The sequence below is a fragment of the Montipora capricornis genome, chromosome 6 (genome assembly GCF_036669925.1).
Source record: "Montipora capricornis isolate CH-2021 chromosome 6, ASM3666992v2, whole genome shotgun sequence".
Lineage (NCBI taxonomy): Eukaryota > Metazoa > Cnidaria > Anthozoa > Scleractinia > Acroporidae > Montipora > Montipora capricornis.
Window position 1 is genome coordinate 61,816,218 of NC_090888.1, and position 22,506 is coordinate 61,838,723.

Sequence of the window (22,506 nt, forward strand, 5' to 3'; positions counted from 1 at the left end):
TACCTACTTATCGGGGAGACTGGAGAAAGTCTTCCCATGAGGCCATGTATTTGAAATCATGGCGACCATGTTCAAGAAGCATTCGAGACGAAATTTTCGCAAGAAAATCGTCGATGAAGACGACGAAAATGAAAACAATGGTGAGTCCGAGAATGTCCTTGCAAATGCAGAAAGTGTCTTCGACAATTTAAAACCATCGCGTTTGGAAAAATCCAACAATAAAGGCGTTGCTGTCACCTCTTCGAATCCGCTTCTGAGTTTTTCAATCGACGATGAAATTTCCAAGCCGAAGGAAAAGGCCAAGTCAAAGATCAAGGCGGTTACTTCTTCAAACTCACTGCTAAGCTTCGACGATGAAATCGAAGATGAGAGTGAAGTTTTTAAGGTTAAAAAATCGAAGGAAAGCCGTCGCCTGGCAAAGAAAATTGAGCTGGAACGTAAGAAGAAAGATAAAATCGACGATAAGAAAATTGATGAAAATGTAAACCACGATCAGAGACAAGATGATACTGACGAAAAACTCGCTGCACTGCGAGCTGAACTGAGCCAGATGGCAGCTGATGACGATGATGAGGTTGAGGAAAAAGATGATACCGATTCTGTAGGTTCAGGATCCATTAAAAAAGAACAAATTACAAATTCAAACGTTAAAACAGTAATTTCAGATATCAGTATACCAGATGCTGCAACCATTCATGCTGCTCGTAAGAGGCGTGAAATGGCAAGACAAACTGAACAAGAGTTCATACCTTTAGATGATACAAAGAGATATGAAGGTCAGTTTGCTACCCAAGGCCGGCTGGTGAGAGAGGATGAAAATGACATCAGTGACGAAGAGGATGAGGAAGGGGTAATTAGATTTTCTGTAGCAAGGAAACGAGGAGCTTTTCCTGCTTTGGACAGACGACGAGAAATGGAGGCAGCTCTTTCGAACCAAGAATTAGAGGAAAAGTCAGACAATGAAGAGGCAGAGGATGAGGAGTTAAAACTTTGGGAAGATGAACAAATTCGAAAAGGAGTGAAAGGAGTTGCCGTACCCATTACGCAGCCTGAAGGTTTGCAGGCTACTGATGTCACAAACACTCTATATCAACAAGGATATACCGAAGACACTCCCTCTGCCTTGCATTTTCAACAAGAGCAGCCATATTTGTATGGAATGGGGTATTCTGAGCTCCAGGCTAATGGCAATCAAATGTATGGGCCTGCCATGACATATAATTCAGTGCAAGCTCGTCATGTAGTAACAGTGGATATGATATCTGATAAGATGAAACAACAGCTTGCTTCTCTAAAAGAAGTACACCGTGGGCATGAAATGGAGATGGAAAAAGCTACGTCTCAGTTGGAAACTGCCCAAGGGAATATAAAAAAGTTAGAGCGCCAAGGACGAAATGCTGAGCAGAGATTCAGCTTCTTTCAAGAGATGAAGGGGTATGTTAGGGACTTGATTGAATGCCTTAATAACAAGGTGGGTGATACAAGTACATGTACAGTGTAGGGTATGGTTCTGGACACTTTTGGGAGTAGATGTTTGGGAGCACAGTGTTCGACACTTACTTTATTACTAATTTGCCCTTTTGGCATCCAGTTTTGTTTTTTTGGTTTCCCACCTTCTAAAGACCTGTTACCCATTAAAACTCAAAGGAGGGTTGTAAAAATGTCAAATTTGTGTAAAATGTGTGTAAAATGGGTTTGACAGACCAGCGTGACTGCTGCTGCATGGTGTTCTAGTAGCCCTCACAGTTTTGCTTGAAAAAGCATAATTTATCTTTAAGCGATTTTCCTTTTCTATAAGAGATCAAGGGAGATTCCTTATTCCTTAAATATCTCTCGGAGATTAGGGTGGTTTTGAATTAAATGCTATTTAATTTGTCCCGAATAGTATGTTCTTTAAGCCTTTCAAAGCTGCTTGAAATTGCGTGACAAAAGGTAGAATTTTCTTGTGCGATTGTTCGTAGTAACTATGGATTGTTTCATATCAAAGTATCGTATTTGGTGGTGTGAAAACTGGGTTCAATTGTAACAAACATTCCTTTTGCATGGAGAAAGATAGCAGCTAAGAACATGTTATATTTTTAATGGAGAAATTAATGACAGCAAAAAGATGTAACGTTCAGTTTTTAATAGTGTTTGCAGTGACTACCTTATTTACCCGTGTATAAGTCGACCCCCATTTTTGATGGCAAAAAAAGCAATTTCTTAATTTCTTTGTGAAATGTTCATAGGATACTAATCATGTTTTCTTTGATTTCTGGAAGTGTGGATACACAAAAAATCAGGGCCTCAAGCGCTTAATAGTTTTGTATATGCGGGCATTTTGTCCTTGAGTTTTGAAAAAGTTCTCAGAAAATCGAACATGTAAACCTCAAAGTAACCTGTTTCATTGTTCAGGGATACAGGGCTTTAGAGAATAAGCACAACATCACAGAAGCAGGAGTCAATCTTTGAAATAACTTGCAAACGATGCAAAATGTGGAAAGTTTAATTTGTCCTTGACTTATAATTCTCACATGACAAAGAAAACAAAGCTCATAAACCAAACAGTACGAAGTTTGCAAAAGCATTTAAATCAGCCAGGGTTGTACAAAGAAAAAAACCACCTCATTACCAACCAGCATTTTCAGGCAACACTAGTGACCGTGCTTGGTAACTACATGGTCTACACCGGACCACCATATGAGTGCCTACACCAAATAGTTACCCGATGCTTGCATGGCAACAGGAGGTATTGCGCCAGGTTACTAAGCCGTTGAACGATTGCGTTTTATTTGAAGAAACAGAAATGCCTTTTAGAGCTTTCCGCCTTTGGAAAACGAAAATTTCCAGTGTCTATTTCATATTTGTGTTTGTGAGTATCTTCAGCATTTAGAGTTGAACAAATCCTTTTTCATTTCAACTGAAATTGCTTACATTCATTTTGAAGTCTTTTGTTCACTGTGTTCGTTATGCCCAAGACAACATTATTATGTTAATTTTGAATAAATTACCTAGCTGGAACTTGGCTCTAAATCTTTGACCCGTGTATAAGTCGAGGGCGATTTTTGGAGCTTCTTTTGAGACCATAAAAGGTCGACTTATACACGGGTAAATACGGTATGTCCTATTACTAGTCACTTTCTTCGTTACAAATTACATCATTCCACAAAATATTAGTTGAACAAAAATTTTGATGGCCTGATTGGGTAAGTCTTAGAGTTGTTTTACTTGCCCACAGATATATTTCGCTAGCCCTGGGCAATCGGGCAAGCATTAGTGTTGAACACTGGAACATAGATTCTTTTAACCCTTATCAAACACTGCCACATTGTTGACCATCATTGAATTTTGAGATTTTGCCCAATATTAGATTTTGGATGTGTGGATGCAATTATGTTGGCCTATGTTGGCCAATGTTGGCCAACACTTGGCAAACTAAAACTGTTGTCTCAATGCCATCCAAAATGAGATCCTGAATGCTCCAACACGGTATCCAAACAATGTTGGCCAACATTGCTGGAATAGTAACTGTTGCAATGTTGCTAGGTCTTAACAGTGTCTCTGATAGATTTCATTCAAGCTGATATTAGACCAGGCATCATGCTGAAAAAGACCAGCAAAGTTAGAATGTTTACGATCTAGCCAGGCAGGGCTCGACACTAACAATAGCCAACTAGCCAAAGGCAAGTGAAACTGCTAAAGGATTCTATGGAATTAACTGCGATAGAAAATGACAAGTTAAAAAAAAAACTGAAGAGAAAACCAACGCGGATTACATTTTCCCCACGCCATGTTACGAATGATTAATCACGTGTGAAGTCACTTTTCGGCTGCTGTTTCCATATGCGCAAAACTCCGTTGCAAACAATCGCAAGCACCTTCCGAGAACTTGATCACATTTACAGTTTGCGTAAATGGAAACACCTTTTACGTTCATCCCCGAGTGACCAGTCGCCGATAATCGCTGATGATCACCAACAAGATGCAAGAGAGAGAAAATTTTCTATTGTTCGTTACGTGTTGTTGGTGACAAGTACCAATGCAAAAGCGAGGAAACAATGATATGGAAACACAATCGTAAGCTGTTTCCGATTGTTTGCAATCAATCGACAATATTTTTGTCCACCTGATACGTTTTGACGAATTAGAGCAAGTATAAGTAATGAAAATGGAATCCAAGTACGATTGTGACAATGAGGATACTCCTCAAAACAGTGTGAATGTAATGAATATTGTAAGGCAATACCCCGCCAAATACATGTATACCTGTAGTAAAGTTCTTGATCACAAAGAGCCAGTTCCTACAGTATAATTTGATACTGGCTATGCTGCAGCCGTTGCTGCTCCTCGAAAATGTATCGGACCCAGAATCGGTGACGTCTCTTAACACTTCCTCTCTGCTGGCTTTCTTCCTCGCAACAACTCCAACATAAGAAGAAGTTGAACACTATGCGAAAACTTCTGCTTTTATTTTTGCGCCCTTATCTTACTATGTCACAAGATCAAGTTGCATAAAGCAATCACGCATATGGAAAGCAGGATCGCAAACACACGCAAAAAGTGACAGTGTTTGCGATTGAGCCAATGTAAACTGTGACGTTGTTACGTGTATATGGAAAGAGGTCACGTACTTGTTTAGAAATTGAATCCAAATATAAGTTATTTCAAGTTAAAAAAAAGAAAGAGATAATATGGAGCGACTCATCTCGTTTACTAGGAATGGTGAATCTCGCATGAAAATAGAGAAAACTTGCTCGCGAGCACTGTGGCCGCCAAATATTAATTGACTCTGAAGACCATTCCAGCATAAAACGCGCAAATTGCTGTTTGAAACTAATAAAAAGAAAATCTTATATAAGGGCAAGTCTGTCCTTTTGAGTTTCCTTTATATCTAATTTAAGAAATTATTTTCCCACATTCCACTTCATTTGTACTTCATGCATAGAATGGCGCTTTCAGGTTAAAATTTCAATCGCAAAAAGCTCTAATCAAAGAAACAGCTTTTCCACAGACCTCCAAATGAGCACTCCGGTGAATTTGTGAGTTGCAAAGTTTTGGCAACGGTTCTGTGGGAATTGGCCTCAAGGCCACGAAAACTTTGCCTTTGTGAGAAAAATACAGGAAGCTGTACACTCCAGTATATTTGTGCCACTGTTGCAAGGATGGATATGAGAATATGAGAATATTTGCTAAAAGTGCAAGTTGTGTTTGCAAATGTGGAATATTTTTCGTGCTAGTTTTTACAAATGAGTGAAACTGTGCATGACAAGACTGGCTAGTGCAAATTTAGATTTGGCTAGTGAAATCAGACCTGATACTAGCCACTAGGCTAGTGATCTAAAAAAGTCTCGAGCCCTGCCAGGGTTCAAGAGCATAACTGGACGGTACAATATAGGTTTTATTCAGTGTAATGCCAGAAAGTTTTACTTGTCTGTATGATACCCCATATGGTATAAAGGGCTTACAACTGTAGGACTTCTTCACTTGTCACCAGTATGGAGGGTAAGTGTCCATTGGCGTGCCGGGCAGGGCTGGCAAATTTATCCATTGGTCAACCTTGGTACCCATCACTCTGAAGTTTATGTCAAACAAATTTTATTGGTCCAATAACAACAATAACAAATAAAAATAATAGAAAAGAGACCAATGGGAAGTAGTGTGAACAAGGCATGTGACCCATGCAGGGTGCCACCCCAGGTCACAGTGGCATGGATTTGCATATCACATGACACTCTTAGAGGAATGAGAGTAGGATTTGAGGAAAAAAAATAAGCAGCAGTACTGAGCAGCTAACCATGAGTCGAGTGAAGCGAGAGCACAATCCACGTATGATAGACTTGTCACTGACCAACAATCCATACTAAGTAAATATAGTGACATGGTTTGTCTGTTTCAAACCCATAAACTTATGTCCCTGTGAATGGACTGACAGCATAAATGAGATTGTGTTATGTTGAGCATTATTTAAACTTCAAAAGATTATTATGACTGTGTGTTTTGTTGCTGGTCACTAAAGTAGAACCAAAGAATGAGTTTGCAGAGCAACACGTAGGGAAGCCAGTGTTGATTGACTGTTGGGTTATATGAATTGAAAAATGAGTAACATGTATCAGCAAGTGTCACTTTTTGTGACAAAGAGCTGTCCTGGTTACAATTTTTCTCTTCCTCCATGTATTCTTAAATTCAGGTTCCAGAAATTGATGAGCTTGAGAGGTCAATGCATGCATTATTGAAGAATAGAGCCACTAATTTAGTACAGAGAAGACAGCTGGATGTCAAGGATCAGGCACAAGACTACTTAAATGCTCAAACTGGTCAGTAATGTGTTTAGATTATTGACAATGACAACTTATGGATTTACACAAGTCTGCCTTGAGGAGACAGATTTTTCTTTATTTACTAATTGAAACGTATGGCTTTTTGAGTTAAATTCCATACCGATTCTCCTTCTTTTCACTTGGGAAGAGGGGTGGGAGGTGGTTTCACTTGGGGAGGGGGTACACAATTGCAAGTTACAGCTGTAGTAAGGAGACTGAAATCATCAGTTAAGCTTTACAAGTTAAAAACTATAACTATTTACAACTGCTTTACATGATTGCTGTGTGGGAATCCAATATGCAGGATACCTGTTTCAGGTTTTGCTTACATGTAAATTTATCAACAGATCCGACATTTTTTAAGCCCCGCTGTAGGAGAAGCTTCACTTTAAATAATTAGTTCTCAATTTTGGCAAAGCCAGTTTTCCCCCAGAGTTTTTCAGGTTGTCATTAGAGTAATACTGAGTGAAAAGTCGTTGAAGATAATGCGGGGCATGTCTATTCATTGTCTCATACATCATTAAGGCTTCCCGTCTCTTTCGTTGAGTTGATATCCTCTCCCAGTTAAGGGTGGTTAGGAGATGGTTCAAGTTCGTATGAAAAGGCAATTTTGTAATTACTGTAGCTGCTCAATTCTGCAATTTTTGGAGCTTGTTGCTCACTTAGCCACTCAAACAAACCCAAACCGGGCTTCAGTAATTGAAATATGGCACAATCAGAGCATTATAAATTTGAAGGGCAGTTTCCTTCGGAATAGAGGGTCGCACACATTTGAGAACACATATAGCTGGGGATACCTTCTTGCATACAGTACAGGCCACAGGAATAGCAGTATCTACATGTGCGTAAAATGCATGCAACATGGTGGATTTACGTGCAAAATATGCGCACATAGAATTTTACACAAACTATTACACACGCATCATGCATGAAATTACGCAGTCTGCGTGTAATTTGAAATGAGTAAAAATTGCCACATCCATTACATAAGGCTTGCGTGTGTTTTCCTCTAAGCAGAGTATGTAAATCTGACAATGAAAGTTTGAATTTCAGTGTTTGAGAAATTCAGCCTTGCTTGTGTGTTCAAGATTAGAATAATATATAATATATCTTTACATGTAGCTCTCATTTCAAACCATGCTAGGTAATCTCGTTTATTCTGTATCCCCTATTTAATTAATCAATTAAGAATCAAAAGTTTTAACTTTAATTTGACAAGCGCACAATAGAAGGAAATGCTTGACATCATGAGATATTACCGAAAAACAGTCAAGCAAACTCAGAACTTGTGCTGCATTTATTTAGACATTCAATTTGCTCGCTGTGTGGATTGATCATTGAGCAATCACATGTGGCAGAAAGGCAAAATTCACCATATGAAGGCTTGTTTTACATGACTAGGTTCCTGGGTGTTTTTTGTAATAGTTTAACACCTTTAAAATCGCGAAAGTAGTTAACATTAAAATTCAAAACACACAAAAAAAATCTCGGTGTTATTTTCAGGTCAAGTGGACAGTTGAAAGAGGTGTATGGCAACTGTCCGGTGTATGATTGCCTACAAATATTGCTGATAAACAGTATTTATTAAGTCTCAGCACCCATTTCAAATAGTATGTGTATGGGTTTGTGGTTTCATGAGTTTTGTGGTTTCACAGGGTTTGTGGTCACTGCTTTTGTGGTTTCAAGGGTTTCATCAAAAGCTAGTGGAAGTTTGAACTGAGCTCTATCTTTGATGCTACAATAGTGATTTCATTCTTACAAGCAATGACAAACTGCTGACTGCTCAATGCCACTGCACTGTAAAATGACACTTTCAGTACTTTCAACCCGTCGGTGAGATGTTCAGAAAAAACGGGAGAAAGCTATGAAACCATGAAACCTGGGAAAGCATGACACCTGCTAAAACATGAGACCTATTCAACCACAAAACCTATGAAACCACAAAACCCATGAAACAACGAAGCACATGCTTCAAGCCACAAAACCTGTAAAACTGCCAAACCCCCAACTAACCAACTTAACCACTAGACCCACGCAACTATGAAACCCATAAAACCAGAAAACTTGTGAAACCACAAAACCTATGACACAAGGAGACCAGTGAAACCATGCAAAACCTATGAGTGAAACCATAAACAAGGCTGTTGCCTAACAGGAGCCCGGTACCCTGGGGCTCCCAAAGAATAGCTCTGGGCTCCTTAATTTTTCACAGCAACACCTTTCACTTCTTAGGTTGGGCTCCTAAGTTCTCAGCGTTTAGCTCTGAGGGCCCCTTTAAAATTTTCTTAGGCAGCAGCCTTGATAAAACCAGGAAACTTGTGAATCACATAACCTACATGTATGAAACCAGTGAAAGCACCAAACCCATGAAACCACGAACCTACGAAACCACAGATAATTTATCATCTATAACCATTTAACATTGTTATACTATCTTCTTTACACTTACCGGTACATATACCATTTCCTGTCAAGTAGCCTATGAAGTGAGTGTGTTTAATACCTTGTTTGGAAAGTGTGGCAAAGATTATTTTCAAAAGACCTGTGTTGATAGGCCCTTTTCAAAATTAATGTAATCCAAAACATGATTGATTAGTTGCTGCTGTTTATGAGTGCCTTTCTGTACCATTACTTTAATTCCTTGCAGGAAAGCAAGGACAGAATTCTGTGAAACCAGCTGATCAGGCCAAGTTGAGACGAGTGGCTGAGCGTGAGGGAAGAAGGGCAAGGCGTAGAAAACACAGAGAAAAAGAGAAGAAAGGCACACAAACCGAAAGTCATCATGAAGGACAGTCAACAGACGATGAGGAAACTGAAACAGATTCTATTAAATTCAGAGCTGAAACTAGTATGATTATACTACTATTGTTGTTTTTATTGCTAGTATAACAGGGGTTTCTGTCAATAACTTTTGAAGTAGATACCTGGGCTAATCAACGTAAGCGGTGGTCACTCGTCTTTTAGAAGGGTTTGAATGAAAACCAAGGCGAGAGTAGCCGGCGGTGAGAGGCAAATTTCTGACAAACAGGTGGCAGTATACGCTCAAACCCCTGTATAAGTATTATTATTATTATTATTATTATTATTATTATTATTAAAGATCTTGGGATTGGGGATTGATTTCGTTGGGAGCAATGCAGGCCTTGGCAGTCGTTGGGACCACCCTAATCCTCTACAATGTAGAAGATGCTTAGTTTCTAAGCTCCAGGTGCTGTAGTGTTTATGGCTGCAGAGTTTGAGTACCATTTCCTCTTAGGCTGTTCTCTTCACAGAATATAAAGAACTATTATCATTATATGATCTGTTAGGTTTGTGGGAGGCGTGGTGGCCTCATGGTTAGAGTGTTCGACACCAGATCAAGTGGTCCGGGTTCAGGGCCTGGCCGAGGACATTGTGTTGTGTTCTTGGGCAAGACACTTTACTCTCACGGTGCCTCTCTTCACCCAAGTGTATAAATGGGTACCGGCGTAATGCTGGGGGTAACCCTGCGATGGACTAGCATCCCATCCAGGGGGGAGTAGAAATACTCCTAGTCGCTTCATGCTACGGAAACCGGAGATAAGCACCGGCCTGATGAGCCTTCTAGGCTCGTAAGCAGTGACTAGGTTTGTTGTTTTATGCATTGTTATCCATTATCAACCTACTGCAATATTTAGGATGGGAATGAAGGCACCCTTCTACATACATGGATACAACTAATTTGTATTGAATTTTGCAAGAGGATCATCAATAATTACAGTTAATAAACAAGGTGTGGTTATTGTACATGTATGTACAGGCCAAGAAAAATGACATTAAGAATAAGTCAAAATGACCAAGTTTGAAAATTTTTGAACCATAATGTTATTATACATTATCTTTGGGTCCAAGAAGATGTAATTGGTTAGGAAATCTAGATCTTCAGTACATGTAGGTTTTCAAATGCGTGTCTTCAAATATCCAGTCAAACATGAGACCCAAAGATGGATTTCACCACAAATATTATTGTGTTATCCATTTCTGAATGGGAATTTAGCAACAGTTCTTTTCCATTATTAACTCAGTCATTCGTAGCAGACTGAAACTGAATTCTTGGCTACCTAGTATGGGAATTCGTTTGCCTCAAAATCTGTGGGGGTAATTGGTCACACAAAAGTCCTGTTGTCCACAAAGTTCTTGATTTCTAGAAAGCTTCAGGTTGTTTTACTCTGGTTAGCATTTGCACCAATTACATGATTGCCACATGCGTAACAGAAGGGTCTTCTTGTCTGGTTATGATTTTGTATCACATGTGCAATTTTATTCAATGTGTGAGCTGTGGTGTTTAACATAACGTTTTACGCCTTTTTTGTTCCCAACAGAGAAAATTCTGTCAGAAGAGAAAGCAATATTTGAAGACGTTGTGGAAGACTTCAGTTCTATTGACTCAATTAAGTCAAGATTCGAAGAGTGGAAGAACAAACATGAAGACTGTTATAGGAATGCTTACATTTCTCTTTGTCTTCCTAAACTGTTCGCTCCATTTATTAGACTGCAACTATTGGACTGGAATCCATTTGAGGTACAATTGATACCTTTGTTATGAACATTGTGAACAAAAGGAAGTGGCAGTGAACTTGGCAGGATCATGTCGTGTTCTGCTGATGAACACCATGCCGTCGTACACGTAGTTTCACAAAAGAAGGTTTATACTATACCTGCATTAATAATTCTGATAAGCAAGCACTGTTCTTTCTGTAAGCATGATTTGGATATTCGTAGATGTGAAAGTTTAAACTGCTTTCTATAACTCTTTCAAAAGGCCGTAAATTAACCTTTTGGCACCGAGTCTAGTTATTATTGTTTTTTTTTTTTTTCAGCCAAATAGTTTCCTTTAATTCCTTATTTTGGTTCAATTCTTTTTGACTTTTTCATTTATTTATTTTGTTTTGGAATAAGAAGCTTTTATCAAAAGGAAACTTCAATTTACAGGTGTTCTTTTCTTTGAAATGAAAAGCAATGATATCATTAAAATGCATGAAATGAACTTTTTAAATTTTAAAATCAACTGAAGTTCTTCAACCTGTTTTGCGGTCACTCAGCATTCCAAAACGTTTTTAGTTGAGTCTGGATTGGTTCACATTCAACTTATTTTTGGAATTTCCCTTTTAGGCCAAGTGCTTAGAGATTGAAGAATTTCGTTGGTATAAAAGTCTTGTGCTGTTTGGCTGTGGAGATGACCCTTATGACATTGATGTTGATGATCCTGATGTAAAACTTATTCCAAGCTTGCTGGAGAAATCAGTTATTCCAAAGCTAACAGGTATTTATTGTTTTTGCTCAAAGTAACAAGAGTAGAATATAATTGAATAATGATATAGAACTCAGGAAGTCAGTTTAAAGTCCTGGATCAGGGGGTGTAGGGATGGCACAGTGGTGAGAGCACTCGCCTCCCACCAATGTGGCCTGGGCTTGATTGCCGGACTCGGCGTCATATGTGGGTTGAGTTTGTTGGTTCTCTACTCTGCACTGAGAGGTTTTTCCAGGGGTAGTCCGGTTTTCTCCCTCTCCTCAAAAACCAACATTTGACTTGATTTGCGTTAATTGTCAATTTCAGTTTACAGAGTCCCCAATTAGTGATCACGTGCTAGATCGACTTGACGCTTAAATAAAGTTATATTCCTTTCCTTTCCTTTTGTAGCACAATTTGCATTTTGAACATCTTGGAATAATCATGAACTATTATTGTTAAGTGTGAAGTTATATATTTCAAATGATTAGGGAGTTTAAGCATGCAATGTTTTTTAGCTGCAGTTGGCAACCAGAAGTGAGCTGTTTTCCATTTTAACTTGTCTTGTCACTACCAACTTTTATTTTCTAAGCATCTTTCCTTCAATAGAGATGATTAGGTTAAAAATCTGGGAGACACTACTGTCCTGGCATGCAAATTGTTCATTTCCAGTTGCCATCCTTGACTCAAAAACATTGCGTACTTAAGCTCCCAAATTGATCATGAGTTTTAAATTTGGAAATGGTAAATTAAAGTTCCTTTACCAATAAACTTATCGATACATTCATAAACAAGATGACACTGAGCAAAAAAATAATGTCTGTTATCCATGTGAATTCTCACGTGACAAACAGGAAAATCATCAGGCAGACTTTTTTCAACATCACCGAAATGCAATGTTCTGCAGGGATGGCACAGTGGTTAGAGCACACGTCTCCCACCAATGTGGCCCGGGTTCGACTCCCAGACTCTGTGTCATATGTGGGTTGAGTTTGTTGGTTCTCTACTCTGCACCGAGAGGTTTTCTCCGGGTACTCCGGTTTCCCCTCTCCTCAAAAACCAACATTTGACTTGATTTGTTTTAATTGTTAATTTCAATTTACAGTGTCCCCAATTAGTGCTTCAGTGCTAGAATGACTAGACACTTCAATCTTGTCCTTTTCTTGTCCCTCCATTGTCACTCCAGCCATTTCTTTGACTTTGTTGTACGTCTTTCATGTTTTCCTTTGGTTTTAAGTGGTTTTTGCCACATACAATATTCTATTATTATTGGCATTTTGCAAGTCATGAAGTTAAAGAAGAAGTACATGTACACTCTCTTATGATAAACGCTAATTCTGAGCTAGGGTTCAGTGGTTTGCATGAGTTAAACTAGTGGCTAAACTGAAGGGACTGCTGGCAGGCTGTCCTCTTTATGACGCACTCATTGTTTGATACTGTTTATTATTTGTTCAGGTCTTTTTGAGCATGTGTGGGACCCTCTCTCGACAAAACAAACAACATTTGCCATAAAATTAATTAGAGGAATGGCTGAAGTTTACCCAAATTTTCATGCTCAGGACAAAACAACACAGGTAGCTGCAGTTGAGTCATGTTTTGAAGAGTTTTATTTGGTTTAAAGACGCTCTTCTGCAACTTCTAATCATGACACATGTAATTATTATTAAAAGTACTGCAAGGCTGCTGCCTAATAAAAATTTTCCGGAGCCCTTCGGGCTTCCAACATTTAAAGTTAGTAGCCCGTGTCATTTTTTCAAGAGCCCAGAATTAATTAATTCAAAGTGAGGATGAATCACCTTGTGATAAGTTAGGCGCCCATTCGGGCTACTCATTCAGAAATTTGGTCGCTCGCGCTCGCAAGTAAGGCGCCCCAGGCGACCGGTCGACCGTTAGGTTAGGCAGCAGCCTTGTACTGTATTGAACTTCTTTAGATAGCCTCAAAGGCCCATGCTACACTGTATGGAGTTTTAGATAAGTGACTTTGGACTTTTTTAGCTTAGTTTTTCGGATTTTGCGCTAAAAATTCCGGTTTTTCGGTTTTGGTATATATTGTGGTTTGCGTTTTTTCCAATTTCATTTATAGTTGAGGTTTGGAAATTATGCGTGTCAGCAGTGTGGACATTTTTCGTCATTACTCCCATTTCTTGAATCAGCATCCTGACACAGACTCAAGTTCGTATACTGCACGTATTACCAATGAATTTGTTCGATTACTGCAGCAGTTTTTACGGTGTTGTCTGCAGCTTTTGGGTTTTATCAAAATGTACAGCAGCTTTCAGTTTTGAGTGAGAGCAAGACTCGCTATTTACGAATTTTAAGTCACAAGCAGCCCCTTTATAGGAGCCACAACTATTTGAAAGGCAATCAACAACGCTGTTTTTGTTAGATGTTTTTGCATACTACATGTAATTACTGTAGGTCAATTAGAACTTGAGTTCCAAGTTGTGCGGAAGAAAGGCAAAAAGTTGCGGCCTATACACGCGCCTTTACGGTACCTCCTTGTAACAAAGTCTGTTTCTCAAACAAAGTAAACGGTAATGCTACAAATTGGAGCGGTTGTCAATTGACTGTCGAAAGTAATTAGTGAATTGCTTTGGTGTTGCATTAGGTCTACTTCACTCAGTGATTGGTTCAAAGTTCTCGCGCCACTTTTTCAACCAATCAGAAGTGAAACCAAAACCAATCGTGGCTCGCGCGTGCACATTTTCCCGCGCTTTGTGTCTGCTACGTGTAATTACTTCGAGTTTTCATTGGTTTTCTGGATTGTCACCGTCCTTTTTCATTGGCCTAAGTAACTACTTTGGTTTTGGTTTTACGACACTCGATTGAAACTCGCTCTCTTTTGTTAAACAATAATACAAGTCCTTTGGATGCTGTGAGCCCTTGAAACTCGTCCACTCCTTGTCAAAGAGAGTGTAGCTGGTTTGAGTAAGCGTGGTGGTGGGTTCTGGTTTGGGGAAGCCGCCACAGGTTCTGGCTCTTAAGGTTCACTAACAACACTGTCTTAGCTGGTTGGCCTGTGACTTGCCGTTTTATTGGTTAATTGGCTGGTAGGTCCTGTTATGACACGAGAATGCAGGAAGTCAAATGAGTCACACTGTGCAATTACGGCCTTATAAATTGACCAATCATACTGTTTGAGAGATAAAGTAAAGAGTTTTCATAGATTTTTCATATTTTTATTAATCCGGAGTACTTGCAAATGAAAGGAAAACAAACAGGCTCATCTTTAGTGTCTGGAGAATTTGTCCAGTCACTGGATGGTAATCTTATCCCAAATTAGAAATAACGGATATTTCTCAAACATAATAGTTGGTCTGACAAGTTGCGCAGAGTTCCTCATCCAAGAGTCAATTCAATATAAAAGTTACACGTGTAAATTACGCGTATAAAGTCCAACTTGTAAATTCATGAATTCAATGAAAGATTTTTCTACAGTGGAATTCACACGTGTAGCCCGGGTCACGATGCCGTTGTAATACGCTTGTAGACTACATGTGTAAGTTGCACGAGGTTTATTTGTTCAAACTATTGGGCCCTCTGCTGCAAGTAAATACTCGAATGCTTCGACGGAGAGACGATATTTCTCCCGAAGTTCACGTGGATTTTCATGTCAAACAACCATCTTTCCTCAAAATTTCTAGGCTGCCGAATAACTCGGTGTCTCAATGGTTCTTCAACTTCCTCTTCGTTCGACGAGAATATATCGAAATTTTGAAATACGTTTGCTACAAGTTGCACGTTAACCTTGAAAGTAACTTGTGATTTGTAGTATGTACTTGTAATTAACAAGTTGGACTTTTGTTAAGATACAAGTCAGACTCCTGTAGCACTTTTGTTGAATTGTACACGAACCAAATTCTACAGGTGTAGCGCTACACCTGTAATTACAAGGCGGAGTCTTGTAACAACTACTTGTAGCGATGTTTAGAGCGACTTTCGTTTGACCTTGAAAAAGTGTTTGAGTCAATTTGATTCACGGACCAATGTTTGGCAAGATAGAAAAAAAGCTTCTGCTCATTCCCGCCAAGGAAACTCCTGATATGGGCAGTAAACAATTCGATTGCCCAATCACATTACTGCATTTCAAATGAAGTCAAAGCGAAACCTTCCAGAAAGTTCCACGGAGAGATGACGTTTGCATCCGCGTTCGCTAAGCCAATGAAAAAATTCGCGCGAGTTTGTTTTTGTTCGATAAGCCAATTATATGTTTTGCATTTTTGTTTACGTTCTGTTTTTAAGTTTATTTTTCAAGGTCATACGAAAGTCGCCCTATTGAATTCATTCTCTCGTGCACATGTAAAAACAAAGGTTCAACTTGTTCATTGCAAGTGTAACTTTTTTGTTGAATTGACCCCTGTTCTTGTTCTGTTGTTCCTGTTGTTCCCAAAACAAGATGAATTTCTAAGTAAACTGTATTCTTTGGTTCCATTTAGCTTGCTATTGAACCGTGGAATATGTCCTAAAACAATATAATTTATTCCAATTTTGTGTATTCCTTTACCAGAAGTTTCCCAAACACTGTGTCCTAAAATTCATTTTTGTTTCAGTCACTGTTTGCTGCCATAACATCTCGCCTGAGAAGGTGTGTCAGTGATGACGTCTATGTTCCTCTCTACCCAAAGAGGTACTAAATTTATTTCCTGTTGATTGTGAGATACTGTGATTTTTCACGTCAACACTCATTGCCATCCCTCAGAACTGACATTTCCCTTTTTATTCAACTTACACGACGTACAATCTACTTCAGACTTCAAATCTACCTCAAAGAAACAAACATTTCAATCTGTAGAGAACATTCATATTAGGCGAGCCAAAGAGTTGAACCCGGATCGATGGGTTCTCCTTGCATATTCCAATATCCACTAGACTAACGAGACAAGATCTTGAAAAATCGATTTTTTTAGAGTATTGACATAGTAGTACCCAGCAAAACAAGTAAAAGCTAACCGTCTTCAAAGTGGTTTTGAGACCTAAATACGGTAGATCAGCGCGGCTTGTTGAACTAAAGCTCTAATTCTGCCTGTTTTCATTCGTTTTACAGCGAAAAGCTTCTCATATTAAGATGGGATAGTGCGTCGTGTAATTGTTGGGAAATGTCCAATGTCAGTTTGACAGATGGCCATTAGTGTAGACCGATTTTCCATGACATTTTTGTGGCTTGAAGCTGCATTGGTCGTGTTAATATCTGAAGTGCCATTTTGGACGTTCTTCCATAAATTTAATGGTCTGCTTGAGCTACGTTGCACTTGTCAAGAGGCACCCGGCGAGCAGAGCCTCCTTTTGTCGTTTTCTTTACTGAGGCGAAGAAAAGGAGGCTCTGCCTGAATCACTTCAACTCTTTGAAGCCGCCGCAGCCCGAACTTCTGGACTTGTCAAACCGGTTTTTCCAGTTCGAGCATCAGTTTAGTGATAAAACTGATGGTTGTAACTGAACCCGCTGTACCGTGAAAAACAAAGATGGCGGCGAGCTCTGGCATATTTAGGCTTGGGTTCGAGACTGGATCCTGGCAACATGCAGCACATACTCAATAAAGATCTTACTCGATTCATGCAGTCTTTCTCGAGAACGCCAAAATCGCGCAAGCAAAAGAAAGGTTCTGTTAGCAGGGTGGTCTAAAGGGCACTTATCTCCAGAAACTCACGTAGATTTTAATAGGACCCTTGTTCTTCTCCCCTACTTCAACATCTATGAATACAGACAAAAAACGCACCCCCCCCCCCCCTCCTTTTCATTTTAGCTCTGCTTCTTAAGTAAGATTTACCCCAACCTAAGAATGTCGCTACCCTAAAGCCGCGGCTACACGAGCGATTTTTTGCTCGCGCCGAATCGCATACTTTAAGAGACCTGGGCACTATAAACAGACATTCCTCCTTTAATTTCATTGGCTAAATACTACCTTACTACAGTTGAACCCCGATATTTCGAAGTCGGGTATTTCGAATTCACCGTTTATTCGAACTATTTGTTTGTTTCCTATGGACTTGACACTACCCTTTTATTTCGAAGTTTAAATTTAAAAGATGGTTCAATAGCTTCAGGTACTATGAGAACACACTGTGACAATTGTCTTTGTCCATTGCGCACAATTCGAATTACACGATCTTCCAATCTCGTAAATAAACCACATTTATTATTATGAAGCGTTCTGAAACGAAGATTTCTGGCGGGAAAGACTGTAGATATAGAATTCCTCTTTACACTTCTAGATTTGCAGTTAAAGTTGCCACCTTTGTTCTGACTGAAATGATGAATTATTGTGAAATTTATAAGTTAAGGCTTTCTAGCGTCACGATATAATCCGTGTACAGAATTTTATGTTGAACCGGCTATTTCGAAAACCCACTTATTTGAACAACTTTCTCTTCCCCTTGCAACTTGGAAATAACGAGGTTGAACTGTATTTGTAGGTCGGGGGAGGGGGGTACTCCCTTATATGGGCTTCGATAGGTATGTACGGCCCCAAAGGGTATGCTTTTTTTTAGCCATTTTGGTCTGAAATAGGGTATCGATTTTGACTGGTTTGTGATCATTAGGCGATAAAACCGTCAACAAAAGCCCTTCTCAAATTGTTACTCCAACTGTGTAATAAGCTAAAGTAGGTCTGAACAGAAGCTTATGACTGTGAAGCAATTGACTCTGGTTCAGAGCTGGGGTTTTTTGAGATTAAAAACTTCCTTGTTTGGATGTAACGTAGCTCGTGCATTTTCCCGAGCGTGCAGCTTCGATCTTATTTTTTGCCCATATTTGCGCATAAAATTGGTGTCCTAAAATCCCTAGCTTTGTTCCAAGGAAAAGAGTGTCAAGAGTTGCAAGTTACACGCTTCAAGGTCATGTGCTTCTGGTCTGAAACAGGGTACACGTATCCAATTTTTGGTCGGGTCTGAAATAGGGTAGGGAAAATCGTACATTTTGGTATGAAATAGGGTCACAATTTTTCTGGGAGTACCCCCCCCCCCCCCCCCTCTCTCGCCCGGATTTGTAATAGGAAGCAAATACTATGTACTTATTGACTGAGTGGGAGGACCGGACGGGAAAATATTTGGCCCGAGGTTATGGCGTACGGACCGTGCGCCATGACCGAGGGCCAAATATTTTCCTGTCCGGCCCGACCTAAACTCAGTCAATAAGCATTTTATCATATGGGATCTTTACACTATTATGAGCACTCAGAAGATGAAGTTAGGACAAAATAAAAAACAAAAATATGCACAGACAATTGATCTAATATGTTGTTTGCACTTGGTTTTCTGGCTGTAAATAACTTGGCTGTTGAAAGCGACGAAATCTCCTAAAACTGCATCGCACGGAGCATCACGTGTTTCTAGTAGGGCCGTACGTCTTTTTCCGGCCCAATAGTTTTGCAATGAAAGCACGCTCGGGGCCGTACGGGCACATATGATAATAAGACTTCACAGTACACTTGATGAATAACTTATCAGAAAGAGAGAAGCATGGCCCAGACGTTCGACTACTAATTGCAAGTGTTTGCTCTGGGTTTAAATTATTTGCATTTGTCCCCACCATGCTTTGTTAATACTGTGGTCTCGTTGTTTCTTCTTTCCAGTCCAATAAAAGTCCCATATTCATTTCACCTTGTAGCTATCATTTTTGTGGTTGATGTCCGTTAACTAATCTGCCAGCGACAGCTTTGTTTGCTTTGGCACATTGGAGTAACAAATGGATGTACATGTAGTCAATTTATCTTATAATCGTAAAAGTTGTAAACCCAGTAGTCATATAATTAAGTGAAGTACGATTGTCCGGGATGACACTGACTGACGTTTCGACGACCTGAGCGTAAAGTCGCCTTCAGAGTCAAGTAAGCCAGGGTATTCATACCATCCATTGACGTTACATAATTCACTTGACCGCCCCGCTTCCGCTCTGGTTGTCGAAACGTCATCCAATTTCTTTCTTAAAAGTCCTTCTCAGGACTACACTTACCCGAAGGATCGTACCTCACTTTATTATCAAATACCTCATACCAACACTGATCCATTTGATTTTTTGCCAGCTTACTTGACAATAAATCGTGTGGTGCTTTGCCGTTCTTTCAAAGACAATTCTGGAGCTGTGTAAAGGTAAAATACGTAATCAACCGGGAATAACCGGGAAATTGGTTGCTTGGCGACGGGGGAAAGTTTCCCATTCTTGCCACGGGCGCTTTACATTTTCAATCACCTATAGTTGCACCTAATTAACTTATGTTTCAGATGCCATAGATTATCTTTGACCCTTTGAAATGTTATGCACAAATGCGCAAAGTGAAACAAACAAAGATATTTCCGGTTCGATGACACTATGGCGTCAACTAAGTTTCTTGTGATTGGTCATGGGGCTCCTGCGGGAGTCTCATTCGCGGGAAATTCAATCTAAAAATAAATTGGTCAGTGAAAACGCCGTGACAGGAATAAAGGGCTTTTGTTCACTCCTTGTCATGGGTTCCTGAATAGGGCCAATCGAACGCAACCTAAATGTGGTTATTTGGCGTTTTGTATTGCGAGCAAAGAATGTTCAAAAATGCGCGCTGCACGGTCAGCATAGTCATTTTTCTTCAGATAACCAACAGTATTTACTGTGGGGTTACCGTGTACGATAACCGTCGTCTTGCTACAACCTTGCTGCAAGCCTTGTGTACTTGTAGTTTTTTTCAGCGCCCCACATAATGATGTCAGAAAGATGTTTTGGGACACGCCCTACTGTTTATGGTCCCCATCAAAACACCAACCATTTGCAGATCGGATACAGGTCTAAATTGAAGCCGTTTTACTGTGTTTTGCGAAAAAAAAAGTCCGAACAAATGTAAGCACTGCAATCAACAGACGAATTTAAGAATCTCTTTTTCTTTGCAGCTCATGGGCAACATTCTCCTATGGGAAGGTCTTCTCTCATCAGGCCGACTGCAAGAAATGGCGATTGATGGCCTCCTCAATAGATATCTTCTCTTAGCTCTGCAACATTCGCATCTTTATTATGACAGTTTGGAAAAGACGAAAGCAGTAAGTTGGAAGCGGTTTTCCCAATTGCATTGGTTTTACATTTTGATTACAAGCAGTCATTGGCCAATGATATCGCGCAACGCTTTCGACCAGTCAGAGGGAAGATAGAGTAGTTGACGTGCTCTCTGCCGTCTTCCCGTGTCCAGCAACGGCTTGATGGATTTGATTTGAGTTCTGATTGGTTCGTTTTATTTTTACGTCGCGTATCACGCGGTATTCCGATGACCTTGCATTTTTCATAGGCTGCTTTGCAGTCTTTCATGTCGATCCTTTCCACTTTGCTTGGAAGGTAAAAACTATACTTGTTTTCTTCTCAAATTTCCGGTTGGCAAGGGTTACAAGGGATTTATTTTCACTGGTGAACAACGCTTTGTCTTCGTTGCAGATTGTTGGCACTTTACCCAAGCAGTGGTTCAGTGAACAACAACAGAAAACGGTGCCATCCTTGGAAGCCTTGGCAAGATACCTCGCGACATTAGCTGGCAGTATGCAACGTTCTTCTGCAGGATGCCCTGAGGCCGAGAGAAAGAAAGCAAGGTAAATCCGTGTGGTCCCAACTTACATTGCAAGCGTGTTGAACAAAGAACTCGCAAGAGATATTTCTGTATTCGTGCCGCGCGCAAATTTCGCAGGAAACGTCGCAGTGTTGTTGACTTACCCCAATGTTCTCGCGTTCAGAAAGCGGTAAAACTTCGTTCGTACAGGAACTCTGGTTATGCAGTATAAAAAAAGTCCAGTCTCGGTTTCCGAATACCCCTTGTCGTTTATATTGTTTCATTCTTTTTCTAGAAACGGTATCAAGAAAGTTATCCAGCTTTTAGTACAGCTGCGGTCTGTGGACAAAGCAAGACTTGTGGCAAAGGAACACAACATGGAGGAACAAGTTAAAGACATTTAACATAGCAAAGCAGTTGTGAAACCACATTTCGACAACCTGTAGTCACTTCGTCTTTCTTCGTCTGTTGACCACATCTGGTTGACAACCCACTCAACAAATCATTACGAGATAATGTATTATTCACACACAAAAAATAGTGTATAGAGTGCTGCTGTTACGGAACACTCGAACCTGCGAGCGCGCTTCCCCTTTGGAGACCGCGGAATGTCTTTGCGCGATGAACGAACAAAGCCTTTTCTCTTCGGTCGCCACTCGCACACTGATTCGTCTCGTGAGGTAGGGATCACCCTCGGAGGCAGTAAGCAATTTAATTTTTGAACGAAACCAGGTGCCTGGAACCTTCATTTGGCCACACAATCTTTCATTTTTGTCAGTCATCGTGTCATCTTCTTTGGGCAGCCTAAGTTCTCGTCAGTATTACTTTGCTAAGTTAAAACGAAATACTACATGCAACCATTCTTCCATAGAGAAAACGTAAAAGCAAAGAAAAATGTAAAAGATAAGTTGTAGAAAACTCGAGAAAAAGAAGAAAAGATCTTGTGGCATTTTCAGGCAGAAATTAAGCCAAACTTTATCTTAATTACGTGCGATACATTCAGGTATTAGAAATGTCCAATTTTGTACAGTGAAAATCAATAAAAAGGACATTGTTCAAGCAGTGCTGACTTTTGGTGTCTTTTTTTGCCGTCGATTCCAGGAAATCTCTACTTGGGCTGAGAAAATTTAAAACCTGGATAGACCCCTTCTTTGGGCACGTCGGAAATACTAGGATCTTGCAATTGGAAGCAAAATTTCAGCTCTCCCTAAGAGTTTCTGAATCCTGAAAATTGATTGCCTCGTGGACTGAAATATGACAGCTTCGTCATCCGTAGGGTGCTTTACTCTCGTTCTTCTTAATTATAGCGGAGCTCCGCGCTGCACCGAGCCAATTAACAAACTGATGTCAGTTTTTCATGCGTTTGTCCTGTTATTGATCATGAATTTCGTCATAACATTGTCAACGTAGCTGTGGATCCACGAGGCGATAGGCGAGAATTTTGCAGTCATTGTAAAACATAAAA

General features: G+C 39.9%; 1 protein-coding gene across 1 annotated transcript; it reads left to right on the forward strand.

Annotated features, from left to right (window-relative positions):
* The first annotated feature begins 45 nt into the window (after positions 1-45).
* On the forward strand, positions 46-22,100 carry LOC138052778 (PAX3- and PAX7-binding protein 1-like). The gene is made up of 11 exons (XM_068899355.1): positions 46-1,471; positions 6,167-6,293; positions 8,944-9,144; positions 10,637-10,836; positions 11,427-11,577; positions 13,000-13,118; positions 16,095-16,171; positions 19,563-19,629; positions 20,401-20,547; positions 20,933-21,084; positions 21,337-22,100. Exons 1-11 carry the CDS (start codon positions 59-61, stop codon positions 21,443-21,445), a joined length of 2,763 nt encoding a protein of 920 aa, XP_068755456.1. The 5' UTR covers positions 46-58; the 3' UTR covers positions 21,446-22,100.
* Positions 22,101-22,506: the final 406 nt, after the last annotated feature.

Bases quoted from the DNA above. Each gene is read 5' to 3' on its own strand.
- LOC138052778 (XM_068899355.1), top strand. From the start codon at position 59: ATGGCGACCATGTTCAAGAAGCATTCGAGACGAAATTTTCGCAAGAAA. The intron at 6,294-8,943 runs GTCAGTAATGTG...AATTCCTTGCAG, and splicing joins CTACTTAAATGCTCAAACTG to GAAAGCAAGGACAGAATTCT. The intron at 9,145-10,636 runs GTATGATTATAC...TGTTCCCAACAG, and splicing joins TAAATTCAGAGCTGAAACTA to AGAAAATTCTGTCAGAAGAG.